The sequence below is a fragment of the Rattus rattus genome, chromosome 18 (assembly GCF_011064425.1).
Source record: "Rattus rattus isolate New Zealand chromosome 18, Rrattus_CSIRO_v1, whole genome shotgun sequence".
NCBI lineage: Eukaryota > Metazoa > Chordata > Mammalia > Rodentia > Muridae > Rattus > Rattus rattus.
In genome coordinates this window covers 2,171,961-2,198,270 of record NC_046171.1, presented here as the reverse complement: position 1 = coordinate 2,198,270, position 26,310 = coordinate 2,171,961, and the positions used below count along the sequence as shown (strand labels likewise).

Sequence of the window (26,310 nt, the reverse complement as noted above, 5' to 3'; positions counted from 1 at the left end):
TCTTTTCTTTCAAATCCTCTGCCATATTTACTAGTTTGAGCTTTGTTTAGTGTTCCACGGAGTTTGTTTTCTTTTAAACTGTTTTTTTTTTTTTTTTTTCGGAGCTGGGGACCGAACCCAGGGCCTTGCGCTTGCTAGGCAAGCGCTCTACCACTGAGCTAAATCCCCAACCCCTAAACTGTTTTTTAAATTCATTTTAATGTTTTATGTATGGATGTTTGGTATGCATGTATGCCTGGGAACCGATCGCATGCCCAAGGAAGCCAGAGGAGAACAACAGGTCCTTTGGAACTAGATTTGCAGGGTATTTGTGACCCACCATAGGGGTGCTGGAATAGAATTTGGGTCCACAGCAAGATCTTCCAACCTTGGAGCCATCACTGCAGGCCTAAAAACAATCTTAAAAACAATTTCTTAACTATTTGTGATTCTAATTAGTTGCACAGCCAATTTTTTTTTTTTTTTTTGAGCTGGGGACCGAACCCAGGGCCTTGCGCTTCCTAGGCAAGCGCTCTACCACTGAGCTAAATCCCCAACCGCACAGCCAATTTTTAAAAAAAGATTGTTTATTTTATGTATCTGAGTACACTGTTGCTATCTTTAGACACACCAGAAGAGGACATCAGATCCCACTATAGATGGTTGTGAGCCATCTTGTGATTGCTGGGAATTGAACTCAGGACCTCTGGAAGAGCAACCAGTGCTCTTAACTGCTGAGTCATTTCTTCAGGCCCTACACAGCCAGTTTTTAAACTAGATTGCGTTCTTTCTTTTTTTAAAAAATTATTTATTTATTATACATAGCTACACTGCTGCTATCTTTAGACACACCAGAAGAGGGCATCAGATCCCATGACAGATGGTCATGAGCCACCATGTGGTTGCTGGGATTTGAACTCAGGGCCTCTCGAACAGCAGTCAGTGCTCTTAACCTCTGAGCCATCTCTCCAGCCTCCCCCCCCCACCTTTTTTTTTTTTTTTTTTTTTTGATTGCTTTCTTTAGGTTTAGGTTTTAAATGTGTTTGTGTGTGTGTGTGTGTGTGTGTGTGTGTGTGTGTGTGTGTGTGTGTGTGTGTGTGCTGTGCCAAGAGATTTAAAGCTGCCCAGGGCTAGGGAGGACAGCAGGGGATGACCACTCAAGGTTCTGGTGCCATTTTTCACAAGATCTCACAGGTTTGCTAATAACGACTTGGAAGGGTTGGGGATTTAGATCAGTGGTAGAGCGCTTGCCTAGCAAGCACAAGGCCCTGGGTTCGGTCCTCAGCTCCGAAGGGAAAAAAAAAAACGACTGGGGAGCCAGATGTTTGGGTGAAAGTCTGCTAGCTCAGAGAGGCACAGAAAGCACACAGCTGACCTTTCTTTACAGCCTATGTCCCCAAAAGGGGGTTCTTTACATCATCTCAAAAAAAGTTTCAAACTGAATGCCCCTCCCTTCGACTTCCTGTGTACTTCTCTCTATGTCCTCCGGACTTCCTCTTGCTCTGTTTTTTTTTTCTTTCCCCCGTGTTCGCTTCCGGTCAACTGGCTGCTTGCTCCGCCTCTTGACCTACTGTTGACTTTCTTCAATCCTCTACACTATTCAGGCAGAAGGATCTTGGATTAAAGGTGTGTGTGACGACTGAGCCACACCACAACTAGGTTTTCCCAGTAAATAACAAAATCTCGGGGGTTCACAGGGTGATCGAATATTCTGCAACCGTCTGGGATTCCTTTTGGGGGGGGGTGATAAATACATCCTGGAACTTGCTGGGTGTGGTGGCTCACATCTGTAGTACTAGAACTCAGGAGTCCGAGGAAAGATGGTTACCACAAGTTCAGGATTGTCTTGGGCTACTTAGTTTCAGATTAGCCTGGGGGTCGTAATAAAATCCCGTCCCAACAAAACAAACAAACAAACAAACAAACAAACAGAAACAAACGGAAACCACCACCACCACCACCAAGCCAAACAAGCAAAGGAATCAATCCTGAGAGTATCCGGGAACTTGGTAGTGGGGAGGGGAGCGCGCGACTCTGTGCTACTTTAAACACGAGGCACTGGTTGCTCTTAGAGGCTGAAATTGATGGTGTGTCAGCCATGTCTCAATACTGGTGCTTGAGAAGTGGAGCTTGGGATGCTGGGAGGAAGATGCAGGAGGAGGGTGCAGGAGGAGATGGGTGGGGTGATTCCTTGGGGGAGCAGAAGAATTTAGAACCAGGAGGAACCTGGTGGGAGGCTAGTGGACACTCAGGAAAGACACTCCGGGGAGTTTGGACTGGGCTGGGCTGGGCTGGAGGCAGAGGCCATGGGCAATCAGGGGAAAGACTTTTGTTTGGGTTGCCTGGGTATAAAGAAACCATGGCTGGTGGGTTTCTGCTGGGTTCTGCCCACTGCTCACCAAAGCAGTCAGTCCAGCTGCCGCAGCCTGCCCAGGCAGATCTCATGTGGGAAACCTGGTCCCCAGTGCCACCTAGTGGAGAGGAGGGGCATTTTCAAGGTGTGAACCAAGAGGGTGACCAGATGAATACTGCTATTTATGGTGATGTTGGGGGCAGGGTCCTGATAAAGGTGTCATGGGTCTAGTGTTGCTTTTCACAAGATCTCACAGGTTCAGTGTTGTCAATAAAGACTCGGGAGCCAGGTGCTTGGGTGTTGTATTAATCAGGGTTCTCTAGAGTCACAGAATGCATGGATAGTCTCTATATAGTGAGGGAATTTATTGAATTGATTAACAGTCTGTAGTCCAACTCCCCAACAATGGTCAGCTGTGGATGGGAAGTCCAAGGATCTAGTAGTTGCTCAGTCCCACAAGGCTGGGTGTTTCAGTTGGTCTTTTGTAGAAGTGGATTCCACCACATGTGCTGACAAGTGCAAGCCAGGGGAGGAAGAGTGAATCTTCCTTTTTCCAATGTCCTTATGCAGGTCTCCAGCAGAAGGTGTGGCCCAGACTAAAGGTGTGCACCACCACCCGTGGATCTGGGACTTGTTTTGTTCCAGGCTGACCTTGAACTCAGAGATCTCCTTGCCTCAGTCTCCTGGGATTAAAGGCATTCACTCCCTTTCCTGGGTCTAAGCTTTTCATAGCCACCATGCCTCAAGATCTCCATGCCAAGATCCAGGTCAGAAACTGAAAGACCCCCAGAGCGGGGAGACCCTCACTCAAGTCTCGGGATGATGCGACCCCCCAAGAACTCACACAAGACCATCCTTGTTGTAATCACATGAGGTTTATTGATAGGAACCAGTGCACTGGGGTCAAGACTCATATCCCACACAGGGGCAGTGGAGTTCGACCCTGAGAGGCTGGGAGAAGAGGTATTTAAAGGGAGAAACCACAACCCGAGGGGGCAGGGATGGCGTCATTGGAAAGTGTGTAGAATACCAGTGAAAAATCACAAGGAAAAACTCTGTTTTTCAAGATTGTTTCCTAGGAGAAGCTGTCCCCTGCTTCTCCGATTGTTTAACTTCATGGTCTGCTAGTTCCTTGGAGAGGCTTCCTGGGACATACAATTCTGAGGCCTAACCTGTTTCTTTGGCTCTAAACTTTGTGTCTGGGGGGGGCAACTTTAAAACTTTTATCTTTTATTCCCCTCTGGATCTTGGCTCACTGCAGGGGTCACCATAGAAAGTCCTTTGGTCAAGAGAATTAATATCCTTTGGCTGTTGTTTTTCAAGACAGAGTTTCTCTGTGGAGCCCTGACTGCCCTGGAACTGAAAGATTCCCTGAAGAGAGACTCTTACTCAAGTCTCGGGAAATCTTGGACCCCAGACACAGAGAGGCCATTTTGGATGTAATACGCAAAGGCGAGGTTTATTACGAAGATCTATTACGGAGATCTCCGGGCCGACATGTATCCCACGCAGGAGACAAAGGTGTCGACCCCGAGAGAATGGGAGAAAGGGTATTTAAAGGGAGAAACCACAACCCAAGGAGGCAGGGGTGGTATCACTGGAAAATCACAAAAAGCTTCCTGTCTCTCAAGATTGCTTAACGTTGTGTTCCCTTTAGTTCCTAGGAGAAGCTTCCTGCTTCTCAAGGTTGTTCTCTAAGATTCTAATCTAACTTTATGGTAAGCTAGTTCCTGCGAGAAACTTCCTCTTATCTTTACTAGGTTGGGATCACCTATCTAAGGGCCTTATCTTAAACCCTTTTACCTGGATCCTGGGGGCGGGGGGGGGCGGGGAGCAGGCTCAAGAAATGTGACCTTTTACTTACAGGTAGAGGGCAGGGTCTGGAATTTGAGGTATTTAGGGCTTTTTTAAACTTCTGACTTCTTAGCTGCATTTTTTATTCTTTCAGAACTAGCTCTGTAGAGCAGGTTGGTTTCGAACTCACAGAGACTAGGCTCAGGTCAGGATCACAGAGATCCTCTTGCCTCTGCCTTCCAAGTGCTGGGATTAACAATGTATGCGGGGTTGGGGATTTGGCTCAGTGGTAGAGCACTTGCCTAGCAAGCGCAAGGCCCTGGGTTCGGTTCCCAGCTCCAAAAAAAAAAAAAAAAAAGAATAGGAAAAAAACCCAAAAACAAACAAACAAAAAAAACCAATATATGCCACCACACCCAGTGGGAGGTTTTTTTTTTCTTTTTCTTTTCCTTTTTCTTTTTTTTAAATTCCGGATAACTAAAGAGGTAGAGCCGACCCCGCATGTGGGTGACAGCCTTCTTGGGCTGGGCCCTGGCTCGGATGAAAAGTCGAGTAGGAGCTTAGCATTGGAATGTTTGTGTTGATTGCTCTCTGCTTGCCCAACTGTTGATTGTGATTCGTTCTCTGGAGCTCCTGCTGGCATGACGTCCCTGCTAGCATGGACTGGTACCTGGAACTCTAAACTAGGAAAAACCCTTTGGAGTTGAAGGCATTTGCCTCTCTTCCACAGGTCCTGAGTTTGGTTCCCAGCACCCACATTGGGTAGCTCTCAACCATCTGTAACTCCAGGTCGAGGGAATCTGATGCCCTCACATGGCCTCTTTGGACATCCACACAAAAGTGGAATACCAACACACACACACACACACACACACACATACACACACACACACACACACACACACACACACACACATACACACAAATAAAAATACATCTCGAAAATAAAATAGTTGCTGTTGGCGCATACCTTTAATCCCAGCACTCAGAAGGCAGAGACAGGTGGATTTCTGAGATGGAGGGCCAACCTGGTCGACTGAGTGAGTTCCAGGCCAGTCAGGGCTACACAGTAAGACTCTGTTTCAAACAACAGCAACACCAAACCAAACCAAACCAAAAAACCCTTCTTTTTCCCCTAAGTTGCTTTTGTCAGGATGTTTTGTTGTTTTTTTTTTTTTTTATCACAGTGATATAAATGAAACTAAGACTCTGTCTGTCTGGGGCTGGCAAAATGACCCAGAGGTCACTGACTGCTTTTCCAGAGGTCCTGAATTCAATTCCCAGCAACCACATGGCTCACAACCATCTGTAATGGGATCTGATGCCCTCTCCTGGTGTGTCTGAAGACAGAGACAGTGTACTCCTAAGTAAAACAAATAAATCTTAAAAAAAAAAATCTTTATTTAAAAAAAAAAAGACTCTGTCTGTCTGTCTGTCTGTCTGTCTGTCTACTTAGCTACGACCTGTCATCTCCCTTTGGTTCTGTTTCCCTGTTGTCTTAGGGTTCTCTGCTTTGAACAGACACCATGACTAATGCAAGTGTTATAAAGGACAACATTTAATTGGGGCTGGCTTACAGCCTCAGAGGTTCAGTCCATTATTATTAAGGTGGGAACATGGCAATGTCCAGGCAGGCATGGTGCTGGAGGAACTGAGAGTTCTACGTCTTCATCTGAAGGCTGCTAGCAGAATGCTGGCTTCCAGGCAGCTAAGATGAGGGTCTTAAGGCCCATGCCCACAGTGACACACCCACTCCAACGAGGCCACACCCACTCCAACAAGGCCACACCCACTCCAACAAGGCCACACCCACTCTAACGAGGTCACACCCACTCCAACAAGGCCACACCCACTCTATCAAGGCCACACCTCCTAATAGTGCCACTCCGTGGGCCGAGCATAGCAAACCATCATACTTGGGGATTCTGCACAATGGCCTAAGGCAAAGACACCTAAATGAGGCAACACTGCAGATACCTGTTGCACACGTCCTGCAGGGCACAGCCCTAACGGGAGTCTCAAGAGCCAACAGCACAGTGAAGCCTCACACAGTCATGGCGTACAGTCAAGAAGGTCTGTATGGCAACCTTGTCTCAAAGAATTTTAGGTTGAAGCCTGGATTTTGTGCCCGTTCACCCTTTTTGCCCCAGGTATCCCTCTAGAAAGTGTGAGAGTGTCTTCCAGACGCACATGGCTATCCATAGTCCTACCTATCATCAATGAAGAATTTTCTCCTTGTTCATGGATACTCTTGGGGGTGAGTTCATTTCCTCTGGGCCCCATACCTGACTTTGGTGATGTAAATGTCTTTGCAGGTGGCTTTTCCTTCTCCTCCCCATGTCTAGAACTCCCTGAAGACGGCACTCCCACCAGCCCTCTGTCAACAGCGGGGCTCTCTATCATCTGCAGCATCAGGACCTGGAGGCTCCCTGGAAATAGAACCTCAATCCATCTGGAGCCCGGAGTCGGGTGCATTCTGGGCTCTGGGGCTGGGTTCTTGTGCACAGAAAAGCCTCCAGCACTCTGGGAGTTGGCACAGTGAGGGTACACCTTCTGGCTCCTTGGGTGCAAATCCTGCCATCTGCACTCCCACCTAAACTATTTCCTGGAGATTTGGGGATCCACTTAAGCTTCAAACTTTTGGTGAGAATCCAGTTGTGTCACTGTGGGCCAGCTTCCTGTTGCAGCATTCTGGGGCCCTAGGGGGAGAACATGGCCGACAAGGATAGGAGTGGAACCATAGCAGTAGCTTTTCCTGCAGCAAGGAAGGTGTGTGACCACAAAGCCAGGGTCTCCTGTAGCCCAGGCTAGCCTGCGATTCACTATGCAGCCAGGCCTTGATATCGTAATTCTTCTGCCTCTAGCATCTACCCACATAATATGATCACAGGCATGCAGTACCCTCCCTATTTTAACCAGTGCTCAGTATTGAACCCTGAACCTCATGCGTGCCAGGCAAGCACTCTACCAACTGAACTATGGGGTCCGGTCTCACTCAGGCTCCTTAAAGCTTGCTCTTCTTTTGTGAGTTCCCTGAGGTCCAGATCTTGACTACTTCCCATCAGGATCCCCAGGCTCCTCCTAAGGTGTGGCCAATCAGCAAGAGAGGGCATAATGCAGCCTTGAGAAGGAGGGAAACTCTTACCCATCCTCCATCGAGGGAGAACCTTGAGGTCACTGCACACAGTGGGGTTAGCCAAGCAGAGCAAGATGGAGCTGAGTCTCCCTCAAAGACGCACTTGGCTGTCAGTCCGATGAACACAGATGCTCAGCTCCCTGTGAGAAACATGTAGCCACGAAGGTACGGCTGGTGAGGAGCAGAAAGGTTCTGTTGTCTGAATCCATAGTGGGCCAGCAAGGAAGGTTTTCCCAAGAAGCAGGGTGCCCTGACCCACGGCCATCTGCGCTGAGGATGCTGGATTTCTGAGCCTTTTTCTTTCGGGACTTTGCAGCCATCTTGTCATTGGGGACACCTGGGTGACCTGGGATGTCTTCTCAGAGCAGAACGCTGAACCTAAGCATAGCCAATATCTTTTATTGCTCAGGACAGGAAAGTGTGAACATCTTGACGAAGTGCAAATGTTGGGGTGTCTTTGAGAGCCGTGGAAACTTTCTTGGCTCTTGGTGAACTTGGGTTGGGAGGCAAGGGTACCAGAAAACCAAATGTCACCTAAAGCCACCCTGAGCTAGAGGCTTTTCTGTTTTGGTTTTTTTTTGTTTGTTTGTTTGTCTTTGTTTTGTTTTGTCTTGTTTTTGTTTTGTTGTGAAAACCTGAAGAATTTATGGATTATATAAGAAAGTATTTTTTTAAAAAAGATTCATTTACGTATTTTAGGAATATGAATGCTCGGGGGTTGGGGATTTAGCTCAGCGGTAGAGCGCTTGCCTGGCAAGCACAAGGCCCTGGGTTCGGTCCCCAGCTCCGGGGGAAAAAAAAAAAAAAAAGGAATATGAATGCTCTGTCTTTGCGCAAATCAGAAGGAACCACATCCCATTACAGATGGGTGTGAGCTACGCTGTGGTTTCCAAATTGATCTCAGGACCACCTAGGAAGAGCACTCAAGTGCTCTTAACTGCTGAGCCCCTCTCCAGCCCCCACATAGGGTACTCTTTAGGAATAAATTTAAGGGTTGGAGAGAGGGCTCAGCAGTTAAGAGCACTGACTGCCTTTTCAGAGGTCCTGAGTTCAATTCCCAGCAACCACATGGTGACTCACAACCATCTGTAGCAGATTCTGGTGTATCTCAAGAGAGCTACCATGTACTCATATACATTAAATAAGCAAGATATTTTAAAAAAGGAATAAATTTGATATAGAGTCATAAGTAGGAGCTTCACAGGGAGGGAGGGGGAGCAGGGATGGAGGGTCCAGAGTTCCTGAATTGCAGGAAACAGGGGACCATGAACTCTGGGGCTTTCTAAAGGATTTTGGGCAGGAACTAAGTAGGGGGAGGGATGTGAGCTGCTCAATGCAGTTGGCTCAATTGTGAGGTGACCAGGTGCTTCCTTCCAATTTCAGGACATCAGGTACATCCTCTAGGCAGAAGTGTGGGGAAAAAACAGGGAACTAGAATGGTCTCCTTGGTGTTCTGGTCTCCAGTGAGGATATTCTCAGAACTGCAGCTTTGGGGTGCCTGACTTAGCTGACTACCTGGCCTGCTTCCACTTCCTGTCTCATCATTGGGACACATTGCATAGCCCAGACAGATCAATGTGAGGTATGCCAAAAAGCCCCTCCTTGGAGTCATTTGCTGCCTGTAAAAGCTACCAGAGTGGGGGCTGGAGAGATGGCTCAGTGGTTAAGAGCACTGACTGCTAGGGGTTGGGGATTTAGCTCAGTGGTAGAGCGCTTGCCTAGCAAGCGCAAGGCCCTGGGTTTGGTCCCCAGCTCCAGGAAAAGAAAAGAAAAGAAAAGAAAAGAAAAGAAAAGAAAAGAAAAGAAAAGAAAAGAAAAAAGCACTGACTGCTCTAACAGAGGTCCTGAGTTCAAACCCCAGCAAACACGTGGTGGCTCACAACCATCTGCAACGGGGATCTGGTGCCCTCTTCTGGTGAGTCTGAAGATGGCAACAGTGTACTCATAAATAAATAAATAAATAAATAAATAAATAAATAAATAAATAAATAAATCTTAAAAAAAAAAAAAAAAAAAAAAAAAAAAAGGCAACCAGAGTGGATGCCGAGAGGAAGCGTCTGCTCCGTTTGTGGAAGATGCCTCAGTCTGACCAAGAAGGTTGCTATGGCTTTGAAGCATGGGTTTGTTCCCTTGAAGCTGCTCTGCTCCCTGGTGCTTATCCTCATCTGGTGTGTGTGGGAGAGGTATCTTTGGGGTGTCCTATATGGTAACTCCCCACCTCCAGGAGGGTTCAGAAGGTGTGCCCAGATTCCTCTAAAGGTAGAATAGTTACACACTATGGTAAACACATGTCACGAAATTTTCCTTTTCTGATCTCATTCACGAAGCCAGCAACACCACAGATTGACCTACCTGGATTCCAGCTCTCGGGTTCCCCCCAAGTCTGGCTACATTTGTAACTTTTCTGTCATTGCGACAAAGCACCTGTCAGAAGCAACTTGAGGAAGGTTTCTTTTTGGCTCTGGGATTCAGCTCCTCATGGAACTAAGAGCACGGGGCAGGATGTGAGAATGAGCAGCTGTTGACGTCATAACCAACCAGGAGGCGGAAAAAGGTTGATTTACCCACTAGCTAGGCTTCATGACTCCACAAATTCTACAGCTAACCAGAACAGCGTCACCAGCCGGGCATCAAGTATTCAAGACATTACAGACCCAACGGATGGGAGTGGGGTGGAGGGAGGACCAGGAAGAAGTGGAGGCAGTGTTTCTTGTTCTACGGAGGAGATCTTTCTAGTGAGAGAGATGCCAAGAAGCACCATATGGTGCCCTGAGAGACACTAGGCAAAGGCAGCCATCATAGTCTACCCTCACATGACCCTCTGTCCTGCTTATGACATATCCACACCTAAACGCTGCCCCAGGCTCTGGTTTCAGGGACCTAGGATAAGTCAGTAACTAAGCCAGGCTGAGTAGGTGAAAAGACATGACTTTTCCATGATGCAGAAGCAGTGTTAAAAGGGTTTTGCATAAGCTAGGCGGTGATGGCGCATGCTTTTAACCCCAGCACTCAGGAGGCTGAGGCAGGCGATCTCTGTGAGTTCAAGGCCAGCCTGGTCTACAGGATGGTGAGTTCCACGACAGCCAGGCTCGACATGGAGAAACCCTATGTCTCAAAAACCAAATACAATGAGATCAAATAGAATAAAATAAAGCTTTGCATAAGAACCAGAGCAGGGAGTGGGGCTAGGGGTATCTGAGATCAATACAGAAGGACCCACTTGGAATTTTCAGGATCATTTGATGCAGGTAGTTGCAGGCAGTATCTGGTCATGCCAGCTACACTATGGATCTTGTGCTCTTACCAGGAAACACATGTATTTTTTAAGAGAATTGCCTGGAACATGAAAGGTTTGGTGACTGGGGTTTGCTTTAAATGATTAATAGGCTGGTTGTGGTGGTGGATCCTACGTCCAATGCCAATACTTGGGAGGCAGAGACATGCAGAGCTCTATGAGTTCGAGGTCAGCTTGCTCTATGTAATGAGTTCCAAGGCTACATAGTGGGCCCTTGTCAAAAAACAAAACAAAACAAAACAAAACAACCAACAACAACAACAACAAACCCCCCCAAAACTGCAAAAAACCAACCAAACAACAAAAACAAAACAAAACAAAACAAAAAACCCAAAACCAAACCAAAACAAAAAACCCCAAAAACCCACAAAACAAAACAAAACAAATAACTAATAATTGAATAAATGATGATGATGAAGGAGGAGGAGGAGGAGAAGGAACAGAAGGAGGAGGAGGAGGAGGAGGCAGAGGAGGAGAGAAGAAGGAGGAGAAAGAGAAGGAGGAAGAGGAGGAGGAGGAGGAGGAGAAAGAGGGAGGAGGAGAAAGAGGAGGAGGAGGAGGAAGAGGAGGAGGAGGAGGAGGAGGATGATGATGAGGAGGAGGAGTGGAAGAGCAGCACTTGGGGCAAACACCCAATTGCTGAATCTGGCCCGATGCCCATTGTGCTGTTTTTCCTACCTCCGAGACCCATGAATATTTTCGTAATGAAAATAAAACCACCGAGACAGCATTTTACCCCTATGTCAAAATCAATGACGCTAAGTATGAGGGAGCAGAGGGGGTGGGAACCGTGAGCCAGATGTGCGGAGCCAGGGTCCGTCTGAGTCCTTAACGGGGGTAAGGTGGGATGATTGCTGGTCCACTCCCACGCTGGCCTCCTCAGATGCTTGGTGGGGGCATCCCACCGATGCGCAGCCATGGCTTTGCCCTGTGAGGGGTTGGCAGGCATGGCTGGCCCTCGTTCCTTTCCCGGATGTGATGGTTTCTGCAATGGAGCGTCCTGTCTGACCCGCTGACCCCTGAGGCTGGGGCCAGGGCTTAGCTGGGCGCATTCCTGCTGTCCCACCACAATGCTGGTCGTTCTGTGCTTGCTTTGTACAGGAGCCCTGGCCCCTGGGGTGGAAAATCGAGCGAGGTTTTCTGACTGCGCAGCAGACTGCTGGCGTCGCGGGAATCCTCAGGATCAAGCATATGTCAGCTCAGCCAGGGTGGGACGGCTGAGCTGTGTGCAGCCGAGCCGGAACGCTGAGGTTGGGTGGAAGGCTGATGGGAGGGCCCGGAAGCAAGTCCCTAGAAGAATTATTTATGCATGTGAATGCACTGTCGCTGTCTTCACACACACCAGAAGAAGGCTTGGGATCCCATTACAGATCGAGCCACCATGTGGTTGCTGGGAATTGAACTCTGGACCTCTGGACCTCTGGAAGAGGAACCAGTGCTCTTAACCTCTGAGCCGTCTCTCCAGCCCCGACTAGGGCCTTCTTGCCGGATGTGCTTAGACACTGGAGAAGAAGGTCTCCATGGTGGAGGCTTACAGTCCACTTTCACACACATACATATTTACCCCCAGCTCTACCCTACCCCACTCCATAGACACAGAAGCACACACATGAAGTACACACATATGACATACATGCCACACGTGTATCACTCAGATCACATACCCCACACCTCACAGACGCACAATCAAGCACACATCCCACACTCAGCACACGCAGCACGCAGTAGAGACGCATGTCCGAACGCGTGGTCCACTGGGGTTCCTCTCTAACACCCTCCATCTCTGTCTCACCCTGGCTCCTGGAACCTCTTCTACCTTCATAATATCTGGCACCAAGCCCACACTCGTCATCCCTTGATCTAGAGTGACTGGTGCTCCTGCCGCTTAGGCAGCCTGAGGCCTACCTTGTAGGTTTTCCCTTTTCCCTACGGCCTGGATTGTCCCGGAGGCTGGACAGAAGTGGATAGCCATTCGCATCTAGGCCTTAACAGCCTCGTTCTCCAGCACGGATCCGGGATATAAATTTCCAGATAGAAGGAATCATGTCTTTTCTCAGATTCTCTCCCCCAGGAGATTGGTATTTTGTTTTTCTTTGGTTTGGGGGAAATAGATTTTTTTCAGCCTGCTAGTGGGACGTCATGTTGATGGGATATGCTGGGCTGGCCGCTTCCCAAGGTCAAGTCAAGGGGTCGAAACTGCTGGCCAGCGCCGCTGTGGTTGTACTCCTGAAGGCCCAGCTTTTTTTTTCTTTTTTTCTTTTTTTTTAAAGATTTATTTATTATATATAATTATATATAATAATATATATATTAATATTATATATATAATAATATATAAGCACACTGTAGCTGTCTTCCCACACACTAGAGGAGGGAGGGCATCAGATCCCATTACAGACGGTTGTGAGCCTCCATGTGGTTGCCGGGATTTGAACTCAGGACCTCTGGAAGAGCAGTCAGTGCTCTAACCACTGAGCCATCTCTCCAGCCCCCAGCTTTTCTTAATAGTGTCCCACAGCTCAAGTGTAAAGCTGGCAACTGGTGTAAGCCAAAGAAAGAAGCAGGGAATTGAGGCTGTCACCCCTCTGGTGGCAGAATGTATGGTCGCATGCAGGTTGCTTGTTTTAGGAACACTTCACCCTTCCTGGGACGAAATTAGTTCCAGTGGAATCAAATATTAGCTATGGATAATGGCGGTTTTTTTTTTTTTTCCCCATTCCCATTTTTAAAGCGATTAGCAGTTAGGAAGACGAGTACCTTGCTATTCAGTGACGTATGTCAGGCACAGGCCAATGTTTGCACTTAAACAAGATGCCTGGTTTGGGCTCAGTTTCACAATCTTAAACTTTAAACCTGCTGTAAAGTACAAAAGGTCCCAAGGGCTCCCGAATCAGCTCTGATCCAACAGCTCTCCCTCCCCACCGGCCCCACGAATGAGATAATTTGAAATCCGTTGATGCGAGCAGATCCGTGGAGTAACAGGGATTCTTCTGAGCCCCCAAGAGGAGTTCTGGAATTTCAGATCCATCTCCAGAAAGCTTTGTAGCCATTGCCCATGCGGGAGACAGTGAGCTCTCTACACAGCAAGCCTGCAGGGCTGTGGGACAAGGTTAGGGACCCCTCTGTTCTCCCTGCAGGCAGGCAGAAGTACATCCTAAGACCTTAGATGCACCTCGTAGGGTACCAAGCCCTGGGATGGGGACTCTTTCCACAACCACTGCAGTCTGAGGGGTGACAGCCTGAATTCCCGGCCCCTCCCTCCCGGTTTCACGGCTGGGATGTTCTTACTAGAGTCTGGCAATCTCTGTGGAGTTAAGCACTTTCTCCTTTTCACCCATGAGAGGCCTCTCAGCTTCTCGCTGGTTTTTCCAGTAGTCAGCATTGCTATGCTTGTCGTGGGGGATTAGCAAGTAAAAGGGGGAGGGGGGACAGCACAGGAACACTGGGATGTCACAATAGTCTGTCTCTGACAATTCACACTTTGGAGGTGACTGAGGGCTGGTAGCACATAGCTCAGAGACACTGGGCAGACGGATGCTACGCAGCAGGCTCTTCCGAACAGTTTGTGCTTCAAAACACACAGATGCTCTCTCCCGGTTCCCCCTCCCCCACCCCGAAATGTTCCATATCATGCTTCTGACCAAGGTTGGTGTGCAGAAAGCAAAATCTTAGTGAAGGGGCGGGGGCAACTGCAGATGTCCAAGGTGAAGACATCAGTGGAGCCCGTGGTCCCTGAGGCTTCCCCGTTTGGCCTGCAGAGCATCCTTTTGGCTGAGTCTCGATGTGGTCTTTCCTGTGTACATCTCCAGCCTTGTTCTCTATGTCCAGATATATTCTACGGGTTGGATGAGGCTCTGCCTGTGTCCACATTTGTTAGCCTCTGAAAGGCCTTGTCTTAACACACCCTCTAAAGGTATTGAAGTGTGAACCTGGGGGCTCAGCTCACCCGTGTGAACCAGGGAACACTGGCACCTGTTTGCTCAGATAACATGTGTGACACCAGAATCAACAGGTACAGGCCCTTTGCCATCTTTCGAAGATGCGTGGAGAATGGCGGAGAATTTTTCTCTAGGCAAATTTTTTTTCTCCACAGAGTTCATTGGGGACACTGTCCCCTCTCAGGGGTCATATTAGCAAAGCCTTTTCATATGAAGCTTATTTAGTCCCTTAGAAGATGTATTTTAGGCTGGGTGGTGGCGGCTCATGCCTTTAATCCCGACACTCAGGGGGCAGAGGCAGGGGGATCTCTGAGTTTGAGGCCAGCCTGGGCTACAGAGCGAGTTTCAGGACAGCCAGGGCTACACAGAGAAATGTCTTGACCCCCTGCCCCCGGGATTCATTTTATTTATGTGTACATGCATGTCTGTGTGAGTTAATGCTAAGTGTGAGGGTGCCCATGGAGGCCAGAGGAGGGCATTTGATTTTGGATTTGTTTTGGAGTTACATGTGACTGTGGCTGACCGTGGTGGGTGCTGGGGACCAAACTCAGGTTCTCTGGAAGAACAGTAAACGCTGTTACTCTCCGACTCATCTCTCCAGCCTGCTCCCCACCCTCCCCTTTAGAGACAGAGTCTCACTAGGTGGTCATGGTTGGAACTTGCTAGGTTGACTAGACTGGATTCACAGAGATTTTTCCTGCCTCTGCCTCCTGAGTGCTAGGATTAAGGGCACATGGCTTCCCCTACAGCTAAAGCAGAACCTTCCAGAACAGAAACATGCCTGGTCAGACACTGGGCAATGATACTTTTGGGATTAGCAGCTCCTAAAATTTTCTCCACAGAGTAAATGTTTTGTCTTTGAATTATTCACGGTAACTTTAGGGTTCCCATAGCCATGCTGTGACATCATGGTGCGTCCACATCTTACCTGGACGGTCAGTATAGTAGCAAGCAGGGACAGATCCTTCAAGGAGCCAAACACCTGTTAGCCCAGCACTTGGGAAACTGAGGCAGAGGAATCTCGAGTTTGAGTCCAGTTTAGCTCCGTAGTGATTGCCTGTCTGAAGAAAGGCCTGTGAGACCTTGGCTGGGAAAAAAGTGTATATTTTGTAGTTAGCATTCAACTAGTCAAGGACTGTAGACATTTTACATGCAGCTAGCTGGCTGTGGGCAGGGGCTCAGCCTTGGCTGGAGGAGAGGCCATGGAGCCTGAAGGTGAAAATAGGAACCCTCAAAAAAATTAAGATCTGGGGCTAGAGAGAAAACTCAGCAGTTAAGAGCGCTGACTGCTCTTCCAGAGGTCCTGAGTTCAATTCCCAGCAACCACACGGTGGCTCACAACCATCTGTAATGAGATCTGATGCCCTCTTCTGGTGTGTCTGAAGACAGTGTGCTCATACATAAAATAAATAAATCTTAACAAATTAAAATGCAAGACAAATGAGGTTCTAGCTTTGATGAATGAGGTTGGGTGTCCCATGACCCCTGGACTTGCTGTAAGCTGGTCCTTGTCTTAGTGACATAAAGGTAAGAAGGCTAGAAGCTACCCTCTGTGACAGCTCATTTTACAGATGTCCTTAACTGTGGCAGGCAGAACAATGGTCATCCACATTATAAGCTTTAGAACCTGGATCGTGTCATCTCAGAGGACAAAGGTGAGTTAAAAGCTCCTAGATCCCCGATCCCAAGAGTTAAACTTGGAAGAAGGAAGGTGTGGCTGTCTTGGGGTACAGGGCTAATCCCAGCTCCCCCTTCTCCCATTTTGAACATTCTTTGACAGTTTCATACATCAATATAAACATCTTGATCATCTCCACCCCCAATCTACCCTCCCACTTCCCTTGAGCCCCCGATACTTTCCTTCCTGCTTTCCTGCCTTCTTTCATGTTGTGTCTTTGTAACTCACTGAGTCCTACAGTACCGTCTGCATGCTCATGGGTGTGCACAGGCATCCACTCAAGCCCGGCTACACCCCCCAAAAAATGACTCCCCTTTGCCCAGAAGCCACCAACTGCCAATAGCAGTTTTGTCCTTTTCTGAAAGGGTGACTGTCTTGGTTCTGTTCAGGTAGCTACTGTGTGTTCATAGGAACATGGACCATGTCATGTCCAGATGACAGCATCCCACAGTTTATATCCCTTTCGCCCCTTCTTCTGCGATGCTCCTTGTGACTTAGGTGTGGATGTTGACGTAAATGTCCCATTTCCTCGGCGCTACTCAACTGTCACTTAGTCTCCTCACTGACTTAGTCTCAGTACTCTGACCTGTTAGGAGTCTGCGCCACTGTTACTTGTAGCAAAAAGGAGTTTCTCTGAGGCAGGGTGAGAGCAGCATTGCTCTATGAGTCTAAATGTCAGCATTTAGAAGGTGGTTTAACAATGTGTCCATTTAATGAAACGTAGTAGCCGGTTTCCAGCTAGCACCTAGGCCTTCATCCGCCATGAGCTTTTCATGAGGTTTGCAGGAGTTGGGCTGGTCTCAATCCTATGCAGAAGGTGTTACAGAAGGTTGCTTCTGTAACAGCCATGGCACTGTTACAGCAGTAAGCTCATCTTGCCCGGAAAGCTGGTATTGTATTATGCAGGGACAAATCTATCTATCTATCTATCTATCTATCTATCTATCTATCTATCTATCTATCTATCTATCTTCCTTCCTTCCTTCCTTCCTTCCATCCTTCCTCTCTTTGAGACAGGGTTTCTTTATTTTTCATGATCAATCATCTTCTTTATTATATTCCAGATGTTGCTCCCATCCCAGAATTCTTCATCTCGTTCTCCCTCCCCTTTGCCTCTGAGTGGGTGCTTCTGCCGCCAGCATCTCCCTTCTCTGGGGCATCAAGTCTCTATAGGATTAGGCCCATCCTCTTCAACTGAGGCCAGACAAGGCAGTCTTCTGCTACATATGTTACAGGGACCTCGACTTAGCCCATGTATGCTCTTTGGTTGGTGGCTTAGTCTCTGGGAGCTTCCAGGGGTCCAGGTTAGTTGGCCCTGTTGGTCTTCTTATGGGGTTGCCATCCCCTTCAGTTCCTTCAATTCTTCCCCTAACTCTTCCATAGGGGTCCCTGACCTCGGTCCAATGGTTGGCTGTAAGTATCTGCATCTGTCTCAGTCAGCTGCCAGTAGAGCCTCTCAGAGGACAGCCATGCTAGGCTCCTGTCTATAAGCACAACATAGCATCAGTAATAGTGCCAGGGTTTGGTGCCCACCCATTGGATGGATCCCAAGTTGGGCCAGTCCCTGGATAGCCTTTTCTTCAATCTCTGCTCCATTTTTGTCCCTGCATTTCTTTCAGACAGAAACAATTCTGGGTCAGAAATTTTGAAAGTTGGTTGGTGACCCCATCCCTCTACTAGGGACCCTGAGACAGGGTTTCTTTGTGGAGCCCTGGCTGTCTTAGAACTAGCTCTACAGACCAGGTTGGCCCTAAACTCACAGAGATTCACCTGCCTCTGCCTCCCGAGGACTGGGATTAAAATTTTTTTTTTCCTTTTTTCGGAGCTGGGGACCGAACCCAAGGCCTTGCGCTTGCTAGGCAAGTGCTCTACCACTGAGCCAAATCTCCAACCCCGAGGACTGGAATTAAAGATGTGTGCCACCATTGTCTGGCTGAGACAAATCTTTCTAAGAAGGTAAGAGAGTGAGAACTGGAGCCATGGGATATTAGACTTTAGCTCCAAGAGATACATTGCGGATGTCTATTCTCCAGAGCTTCAGGACAACACGTCTGGGTTGTTTAAGTCACCCAGAGTGTGGCTTTGTATCCCAGCAGGCACAGGATACTCACACAGGAACCTGAGCTGAGGTAGAACGGTGGGACCTTCTAGTTTCCCTCTGTAGACTTCACTGTTCAGTGTGTTCTCAGGCCTGGCTATGCCGACAGCAAGCCCTGTGGTGAGAGCTGAGCTTCTCATAGCCCACGGAGCCTGTAGCACGTAGGAATCCAGCATCTTTCTAGGAGCAGGAATATGAGGGGTATCAAAGCTTGCTTTATCCTCCATGGCACTGAACCGTGTGACCCACAGGAGGACGTCTCAGGCTGGTACCTTGACCTTATTCCTGCATGCAGTACCAGCTTGGTCTCTGTCCACACACAGGGTCTGTTTAGGAGACAGAACAGAATATTGTCCTCTCTGTTCAGTGCTGTGGGTGGGGATTGAAAATACACAGTCCTTTTGTCTTAACCCAACATTGTTTTTTTTTTTGTTTGTTTGTTTTAAAGACAGGGTTTCTCTGTGTAGTTCTGGATGTCCTGGAACTGACTCTGTAGACCAGGCTGGCTTCGAACGCAGAGATCTGCCTATGTCTGCCTTAAAAGCATGAGCCACCATGCCTGGTCCTTAATGCAGCATTTAAAGGAGTCAGGGTGACTTAAAAATAAATCTATGATTAAAAAAGATGAAAAAAATGTTGAAACTATTGTGTGTGTGTGCACATGCATGTGTACGTGTGTGTGTGTGTGTGTGTGTGTGTGTGTGTGTGTGTGTGTGATACTGGCGAGTGAACTTAGGGGTTTATTCATGCTAGGTAGGTAGATGTTCCACTACCATAATCTTCCCCCAAGTCCTTATTTATTTATTTAGATTAATTTAGTTTATGTATGAGTCACTGTAGCTGTCTTCAGACACACCAGAAGAGCGCATCAGACCCCATTACAGATGGTTGTGAGCCACCATGTGGTTGCTGGGAATTGAACTCAGGACCTCTGGAAGAGCAGTCAGTGCCATCTCTCCAGCCCATTTAATTAATTAATTGATTGATTGATTGAGTATAGGCAGGGTTTCATGTAGCTCAGGCTGGCCTTGAATGTGCTAAGTGCCAGGGTTAGGATTATGGGAGTGCACTACCACACCTGGTTTCTGTGTCGCTGGGGATCAAACCCAGGGCTTCATGCTTGGCAGGCAAGCACTCTACCCACGGAGCCTCATCCCCAGGCCCTCCTTGCTTTTCTCTTGAGACTACTCACCAAGCTGCTCGGTGTGACCTTGAGCGTCCCTAGCCAAGGTCGGCTTTGAACTTGGGATCCTTCTACCTTAGCTTCTGGAGTAGCTGCCAGGCTCCAAAGGCTAGAGTTGATAGGGGTTTTTTTTTGTTTGTTATTAATAATTGATAGTAATAATAATTGTGTGTGTCTACGTATGCATGTATGTGTGGCCACCTTGTACAGAGGTTAGAGCTCACTTTGTGGAATCCATCTTCTCTTCCAACCCTCTCATGGGTCAGAAATGGGCTGTGCTGCAAGCTCCCTTGCCTGCTGATCCATCTTGCTGAACCCCAGATGCCCGACTGTAAACGAACACTACCGTCTTGTCTTTTCTCAAGCTCTAGGAGAGCCCCGCATAGCCCTGACCATGGACCTGGTGTGACCGAGCCTCCCATGGAGGACATAGCCCCTCTCAACTTACCAACTCAGGCCCTCTACATAGCAAGGTGCCCCTCCCTACTCACCCCTTGCCACTGCCTAGATGTTAGCCCCAGATCAATACGCAGCCGGGCCCTCTGCCTTGGATGACCTTCAGTTCTTCCAAATGGAGTGATGTGGTCATGCGGTTGAGCCTTCCTAAGCCCCACTTTCTTGGTTTGTAAAGTGGGGTGATGTAGGAGACATAGAGGTGCCTGTGCTCACGGATAAGCACCAGGAGATCCTGGAATCTTAGCACGCAGGGCCGTTCCTTCAAGGGAAGGAATGCGATATCTGTCACCCTCCCAGAAGGCCAGGATCAGATGTGCATTCTAGCCTGGTGACCTTGGCAGTATCTGTGTCCCTGGAGAGCACACTAGACCTTTCCCCGGACCCTTATCATAAGTTTCTTTTTCTCAATCAATCTGTAGACCCCATCATCACAAAAGGTATGGGAGGTGTCATACATACTTGAAAAAGAGATTTATTTATTTTACGTATGTGAGTACACTGTCGATGTCTTCAGACACACCAGAAGAGGGCATCAGATCCCATTACAGAAGGTTGTGAGCCACCATGTGGTTGCTGGGAATTGAACTCAGGACCTCTGGAAGAGCATCCGGTGCTCTAACCACTGAGCCATCTCTCCAGCCCTGCCATCCATGCTTTACAAAAAATGTTGATGAGGTCATGTCTAATATGTATTTAGCTTGCTTTGATTCCCAAAGAGATTTATGTGCGCTTTACCGTGCACATGGGAGTGAATTCATTATCTCCAGAAAATGTCACCAAATTGTGCTGTGCTTAAATAAGCCTAAAGCAAACTGCCCTGGGTCAGACTCCTGAAGTTTGAGCCAACACCGGCTACTTAGTTATGTTAAAGTGATCGGCTGCTTTGCCTCCTGAAGAACATTGTTCTGCTCTACACAGAGATTCCCTCCAGGTGATGTTGGACCTGCCTCCTAGTGTGGTCTGGAGAGCTGCTAAGTTATGGTCAACAAGTGGCAGACTGTGGATTGCCCATTGCTTCCCGTAGCACTTACCACGTGCACCCTAGCGTTGCTTCTAGAACCCCAGGAAATCACTCCTTTGGGATGACAAGTTTTCAGGGCAAAGGTCTTTGAGGCCCACCAGACAACTTCATCACATCTGCCAGTGCCACATCCAGCTGGAGTTCAGGGATGTCTCTTACCTGGTGGGACCTGGATGAGAGCCCCAGGTTGAGGCCATAAGAACTTAGGAAGACCTCTGAGGGGGGCTGGAGAGATGGCTCAGTGGTTAAGAGCACCGACTGCTCTCCCAGAGGTCCTGAGTTCAAATCCCAGCAACCACATGGTGGCTCACAACCATCTGTAATGGAATCCAATGCCCTCTTCTGGTGTGTCTGAAGACAGCGACAGTGTACTCATATACAAAATAAATAAATAAATCTTAAAAAAAAAAAAAAAAAAGAAGAAGACCTCTGAGCGATTTGCGTTTACAGGACTGGGCAGGAGCAGCTGGTTTAGTACCCACAGGACGCGAAGTCATGCTGGGAAGACCTGAGGCTTTGCCGAGGATGCTGGCCACAGGGAGGTGAGCGCAGAGTGAGGCGCACAGGGGAAAGTCCAGAATCACATCCAGCATACAGATACCCCGGAAAGGGCAGGAACCGGGGCAGGGTTTGTATGGGTTTCTTGGCTGGTTTCTTCCTTGTCCTCTCCCTGCCTTGAAACGTTGTGAGTTGTGTAATTTTTGTTCTGAGCAGGAAAAACCAAAACAAACAAACAAAAGGGTGTTCTGCTTTGAACGATGTGCTTTCACTGGAGGTTTTTTTTTTCCTTTTTTTTTTTTTTTTGAAGCTGGGGACCGAACACAAGGCCTTGCGCTTCCTAGGCAAGCGCTCTCCCACAGAGCTAAATCCCCAACCCCCTCACTGGAGGTTTTGACCTCGGCGGATGACCCGTTAAGCTGTGCCTAGCTCTCCTCAACCGTGAAACAGGGCTCCGAATTCTTCCACCAAAGGAGGCCAGGAGGATCCCTCAGTACAAGGTGTGAAGAAATAGTGATGTCCCAGGCCTGGAGGATAAGACTCTCTCCCCAGACTTTCTTGGGGACCTCTGTTCTGAGAGCTGTCTCCCGCGTGTGTCCCTGGGGTTGGGCAGCGGGTGAGCATTCCAGCTGCTGACGGTGCAGCCTCCCTCTCGAGCTGAGCGTAGGCATTTTGGGAAATCCCTTAATTCCTCCATTCTGTGCAGGCGTATATAAGGAGGGCCAGAGTGCTAGCTAGCCACTGCACTGCCCAGAGGCTCCTGCCTGACTCATTGCCAGCCTTCGGTCCCTGCATCACCAACCAGAACATGGACGTCACCATCCAGCACCCTTGGTTCAAGCGCGCCCTGGGGCCCTTCTACCCCAGCCGACTGTTCGACCAGTTCTTCGGCGAGGGCCTTTTTGAATACGACCTGCTGCCCTTCCTGTCTTCCACCATCAGCCCCTACTACCGCCAGTCTCTCTTCCGCACAGTGCTGGACTCCGGCATCTCTGAGGTAAGACGCAGCCACACCAGTTTGTCCTAGCTGCTCCGAGGGGTCTTGGTCTTGTCTAGAGAACAGCTAGGGATCCTCGAGGGGGCGCTACGACCCTGTGCTCTCCTCAAGCAACGTTCCTGCCTCTCCCAGCCTCGTACCCCGTAGAGGCTGGGTGGGTGCCCACATGCCTATGCCAAAGCCACCCACATCACTGGGAACGGGGTCGGAGGAGGAGACCAACCAGCCCGAGCCCGACTGCTCTCTTTTCCTCCCATCAGCTCATGACCCATATGTGGTTTGTAATGCACCAACCACATGCTGGAAACCCCAAGAACAACCCCGGCAAGGCAAGTTACGTGGCACAGGCAAACGTGCTGGGCCGGCCACTCCCTGTACTTTTTTTTCCCCTTGGTGTGGGGGTGGGATGTCCTGAAGCCCAGAGAGGAGGGGCTTTCTGACAACAGGGCAGGAACCTTCGGTAGCTGGGGCTCCCTTCTAGCTTCCTGGATGCCCCAAGAATGGCCACATCCCTCCCTACCCAAGTGAGACACAGTTCTGGAAGAGCTGTCTCCCTTCACTTCAAAAGAAGGCTCCCGGGGCAGATTCAGCCATGACTCTAAGGAAGCAAATTGGCCACATTCAGGTTCTAGCCAGGGTAGGAAGAGAGGAGCGGGAAATGCTTTGTGTTAGCAGCCGATAGTGTGGCGAAACGGTTGGTAGTATGGACGTGGGCTCCTGGGGCTGTGGATATACCACAGATTTTCGTCCCACCAGCTGGCCAGTCCCAACTAGCCAGGCAAACAATCCTTAGTGAACCCGCCACCCTTCATCAACCATAACCAACCAGCTACCCTGAATCAACCAGCTACTTAACCCATTAAGACCCATCATCACCAGCCACTAGACCATAACCAAACAACCGGACAACCTGTAACTGGGTGTCTGACGATGACGACCAAGCCACTTATGCTAACCCATAAGCAATAACTTGGAGTCTAATCAGCCAAGGCACTCACTGACCAACCAGCCATTCTACTCTAAGCAACCCTCCAATCTATAACCAATTAGCCAGCCAGCCTGTAATCAGTTGGCTGACCCAGTATACACCCAGCAATGAATCAGCACTGCCCAGTCCTTGGGTCTGGTGGTCAGTGGGGAATCTTACCTGTGGGGCCAAGTGACAGTCCCAGGCCCAGGACACGCCAGCCTTCTTGGCTTGTGAAAGTAGAGGAGTGACTACCGGTTCTGATGGCTGGGCTCTTCCTTGTCTGGTCTCATCCAACCCGTCAGGGGTCATACAGCTGTTTCCTTGTCCTTTGTCCCTGGAGCTGGTGGCCTTTGGGGAGCTCCACATGTGGGTTTGGGTTTCAGGTCCGATCTGACCGGGACAAGTTTGTCATCTTCTTGGATGTGAAGCACTTCTCTCCTGAGGACCTCACCGTGAAGGTACTTGAAGATTTCGTGGAGATCCATGGCAAACACAACGAGAGGCAGGTGAGTTCAGGCAGCATCCCCATCCCCACCCCCTGAAAGAACATGGCAGGCTGTTCTGGCTTAGCAGCTCCTGCAAGCAGGGGCCACATCCTCCTGTGCTGGGCTGCCCCCCCCCAGGACTATGAAGATCACTGTCCTCAGCCCTAGAAGGGCCAGGCAGCAGGATAAGTGAGACTCAGGGATGCAGGATTAAGAACCCTTGTATGAGCACAAGGCTAGCTCTCCCGCTGGATCTTCCGGATGACGGGATTAGCAATGATCACAGGAAAGGAAAGAGCTGAAGATTCAGACCCCCTTCCCAAATCTGACAGCCATGTTTTTCACAAACAACCTGGCCAGGGAGGGGACAGAAGAGCCGGCTTTGCACGCACCAAAAGTTGAGCAGCCCCTGCGGTATTTCCGTTAGTGGGTGGCAGTCCTGAGGTATAAGTAGGTCCCTGGTCAGGAGGGGTAAGCTTCTCTTGGGCGGTCACCCACCATGCTCCATGGCTCCCGATCATGTGAAGGACCCTCAGGTCTTTGGATCGAGGAAGTCCTGGGCACTAGAGCTGGCTGAGAATAGTGCCTCCTGTCAGAGCTGGGACTATGCAGGAAATTCAGCGAGACTGGCTAGTTGTGTCATGCCCATGGCACATAGGAACAGAGAGGGGCCAGGAGCGAGGTTCTCATTCCCAGTATGAGTCTCTCTTAGCTGGGCTTTCCCATCAGCATTAGAAGGGGTATTGGATAAACCAGAGTCTTTATGTGGCTGAAGCCAGGACAAGGCTTCCCTGACCTAGGCCAGTCTGGAGGGGGGAGTATACCTTCTACCCCTTGACCTTTGCCTCTTGAGAGAGAGGAAGTTGGGGCCAGGGAGCTGAATCTAGAGGCCCAGAATTCTACAGGAAGTGAATTTTCTGCCTGGCTGAAGCTTCCTGGACAGTCTTTGTAGATCCTTGTAGTATGAGGAAGCTGGGAAGCGTACTGAATCAGGACAGTGTAGTTCATTGGAGTTAGGACAGAGTCTGCAAAAGCTGTTTCAACACCTGAGCCCTGAGCGGGTCTATCCTCTGTGGCTGGCCCTTTCTAGAGGTCCTCTAGGAGCTTGCTGTAAGCCCAGGGTTTAAGGAGCCTGCAGCTTTGTAGATCTCATGGAGAGGTAGCTAGGCACTGGTGCTCTGGCCCTAAAGCCCAGCCCCCGTGAGATCACCTGCACCCTTGTGTGGTCTGAGAGGTTCTTCCCAATGTGGGATGGTGGCCACTGATGCCCATCCTCCCCTGATCATGCCTCTCCCTGGTGGCCCCCCAGGATGACCATGGCTACATTTCCCGTGAATTTCACCGTCGCTACCGTCTGCCTTCCAATGTGGACCAGTCCGCCCTCTCCTGCTCCCTGTCTGCGGATGGCATGCTGACCTTCTCTGGCCCCAAGGTCCAGTCTGGCTTGGATGCTGGCCACAGCGAGAGGGCCATTCCCGTGTCACGGGAGGAGAAGCCCAGCTCGGCACCCTCGTCCTGAGCAGGCCTCGCCTTGGTTGTCCCCTGAGGCCCCTGATCCATCCAGCCCAGGGGCCACAGCAAAGAGTCTGCCTTCCTGACTTCTTTTCTTTCTCTTTGTTTCCTTTCCACTTTCTCAGAGGGCTGAGGGTTTGAGAGAGTGGCTTAAAGAGCTTGGGGGGGTCTTGGCCTGAGATGGCTGCAGGTTCAGGGTGACCCAGGCTCAACACCAGCCGGTCAGAGGGAATGATGGCATTGAACTCTTAAGATTTCCTGTCCTCCTGGAAAGTGACATCGAGCTCTGCCCCAAAGGCGGAGTGAATGGTGGCTAACCAATCCCAAGAGCCCTCTGCCAAGCCCCTGGATGGCAGCCTCCCACCCCCTTTGCCCACACTTACCGCAGGCATATATGCTGGGCTCCAACAGTCCGCTTCTCTCGTGCCCTCTTCCTGTGACTTTCTCTACTATGTAGTATCACTCCTGGGGACCCTGGTCACCCATGAGAATGGAGCCCCTGGCAGACAATAAAGAGCAGGTGACAAGCAATTTCAGTCTGGTGTTGTGCTGTCTCCCTTTGGGGTGGGGCGCCTGGGAGGGTGCAGGAGGTATTTCCTTCTTGCCCCGAGAGGGTTTCTGACATCCATCCTGCCTCCTAAGCCCATGGTCCCTTCCACAGCTAGCTCTGTAATGCTATGCAATGTCCTAACGCATGCTGGAGGTGGTGCCCTCCTCCTCCTCTCCCTCCTTCCCCACCATAGTAGACCTGGGACCTTGAAGTTCATGTCTACATGTCCACAGCAGCCTGTTCAGATCCCAGTGGGGATGGTGGTGGGGGTGTTGTCTGGAGGATCTCAGTCTTCCACTCGGGGTGAAGCGGCAGGCGGCAGGTTCTTAGGGGTAACAACCAGGCTCTGCAGATGGCCCGGCACCCA

The 26,310-nt window shown here is 49.5% G+C and overlaps 1 protein-coding gene across 3 annotated transcripts; it reads left to right on the top strand.

Moving 5' to 3' along the window:
* Window positions 1–22,184: 22,184 nt before the first annotated feature.
* On the top strand, window positions 22,185–25,929 carry Cryaa (crystallin alpha A). Of its 3 annotated transcripts, none has more exons than XM_032888567.1 (4): window positions 22,230–22,426; window positions 22,687–22,755; window positions 23,780–23,902; window positions 25,191–25,929. In XM_032888567.1, the coding sequence occupies exons 1-4, from the start codon at window positions 22,238–22,240 to the stop codon at window positions 25,398–25,400; spliced, it is 591 nt and encodes a 196-aa protein (XP_032744458.1). In that variant the 5' UTR covers window positions 22,230–22,237; the 3' UTR covers window positions 25,401–25,929. The 3 variants fall into 3 exon arrangements, with proteins under 3 accessions (XP_032744460.1, XP_032744458.1, XP_032744459.1); XM_032888568.1 differs by having other exon boundaries at window positions 22,238–22,426; window positions 22,687–22,773; XM_032888569.1 differs by lacking the exon at window positions 22,687–22,755 and having other exon boundaries at window positions 22,185–22,426.
* The last annotated feature ends 381 nt before the right edge of the window (window positions 25,930–26,310 follow it).

What these genes read in the sequence shown, in the direction of transcription:
- Cryaa (XM_032888568.1), top strand. Translation starts at nt 22,238, where the DNA reads ATGGACGTCACCATCCAGCACCCTTGGTTCAAGCGCGCCCTGGGGCCC. An exon ending in TGGACTCCGGCATCTCTGAG is followed by an intron (nt 22,427 to 22,686) that starts GTAAGACGCAGC and finishes TCCTCCCATCAG; the next exon opens with CTCATGACCCATATGTGGTT. An exon ending in AGGCAAGTTACGTGGCACAG is followed by an intron (nt 22,774 to 23,779) that starts GCAAACGTGCTG and finishes TTTGGGTTTCAG; the next exon opens with GTCCGATCTGACCGGGACAA.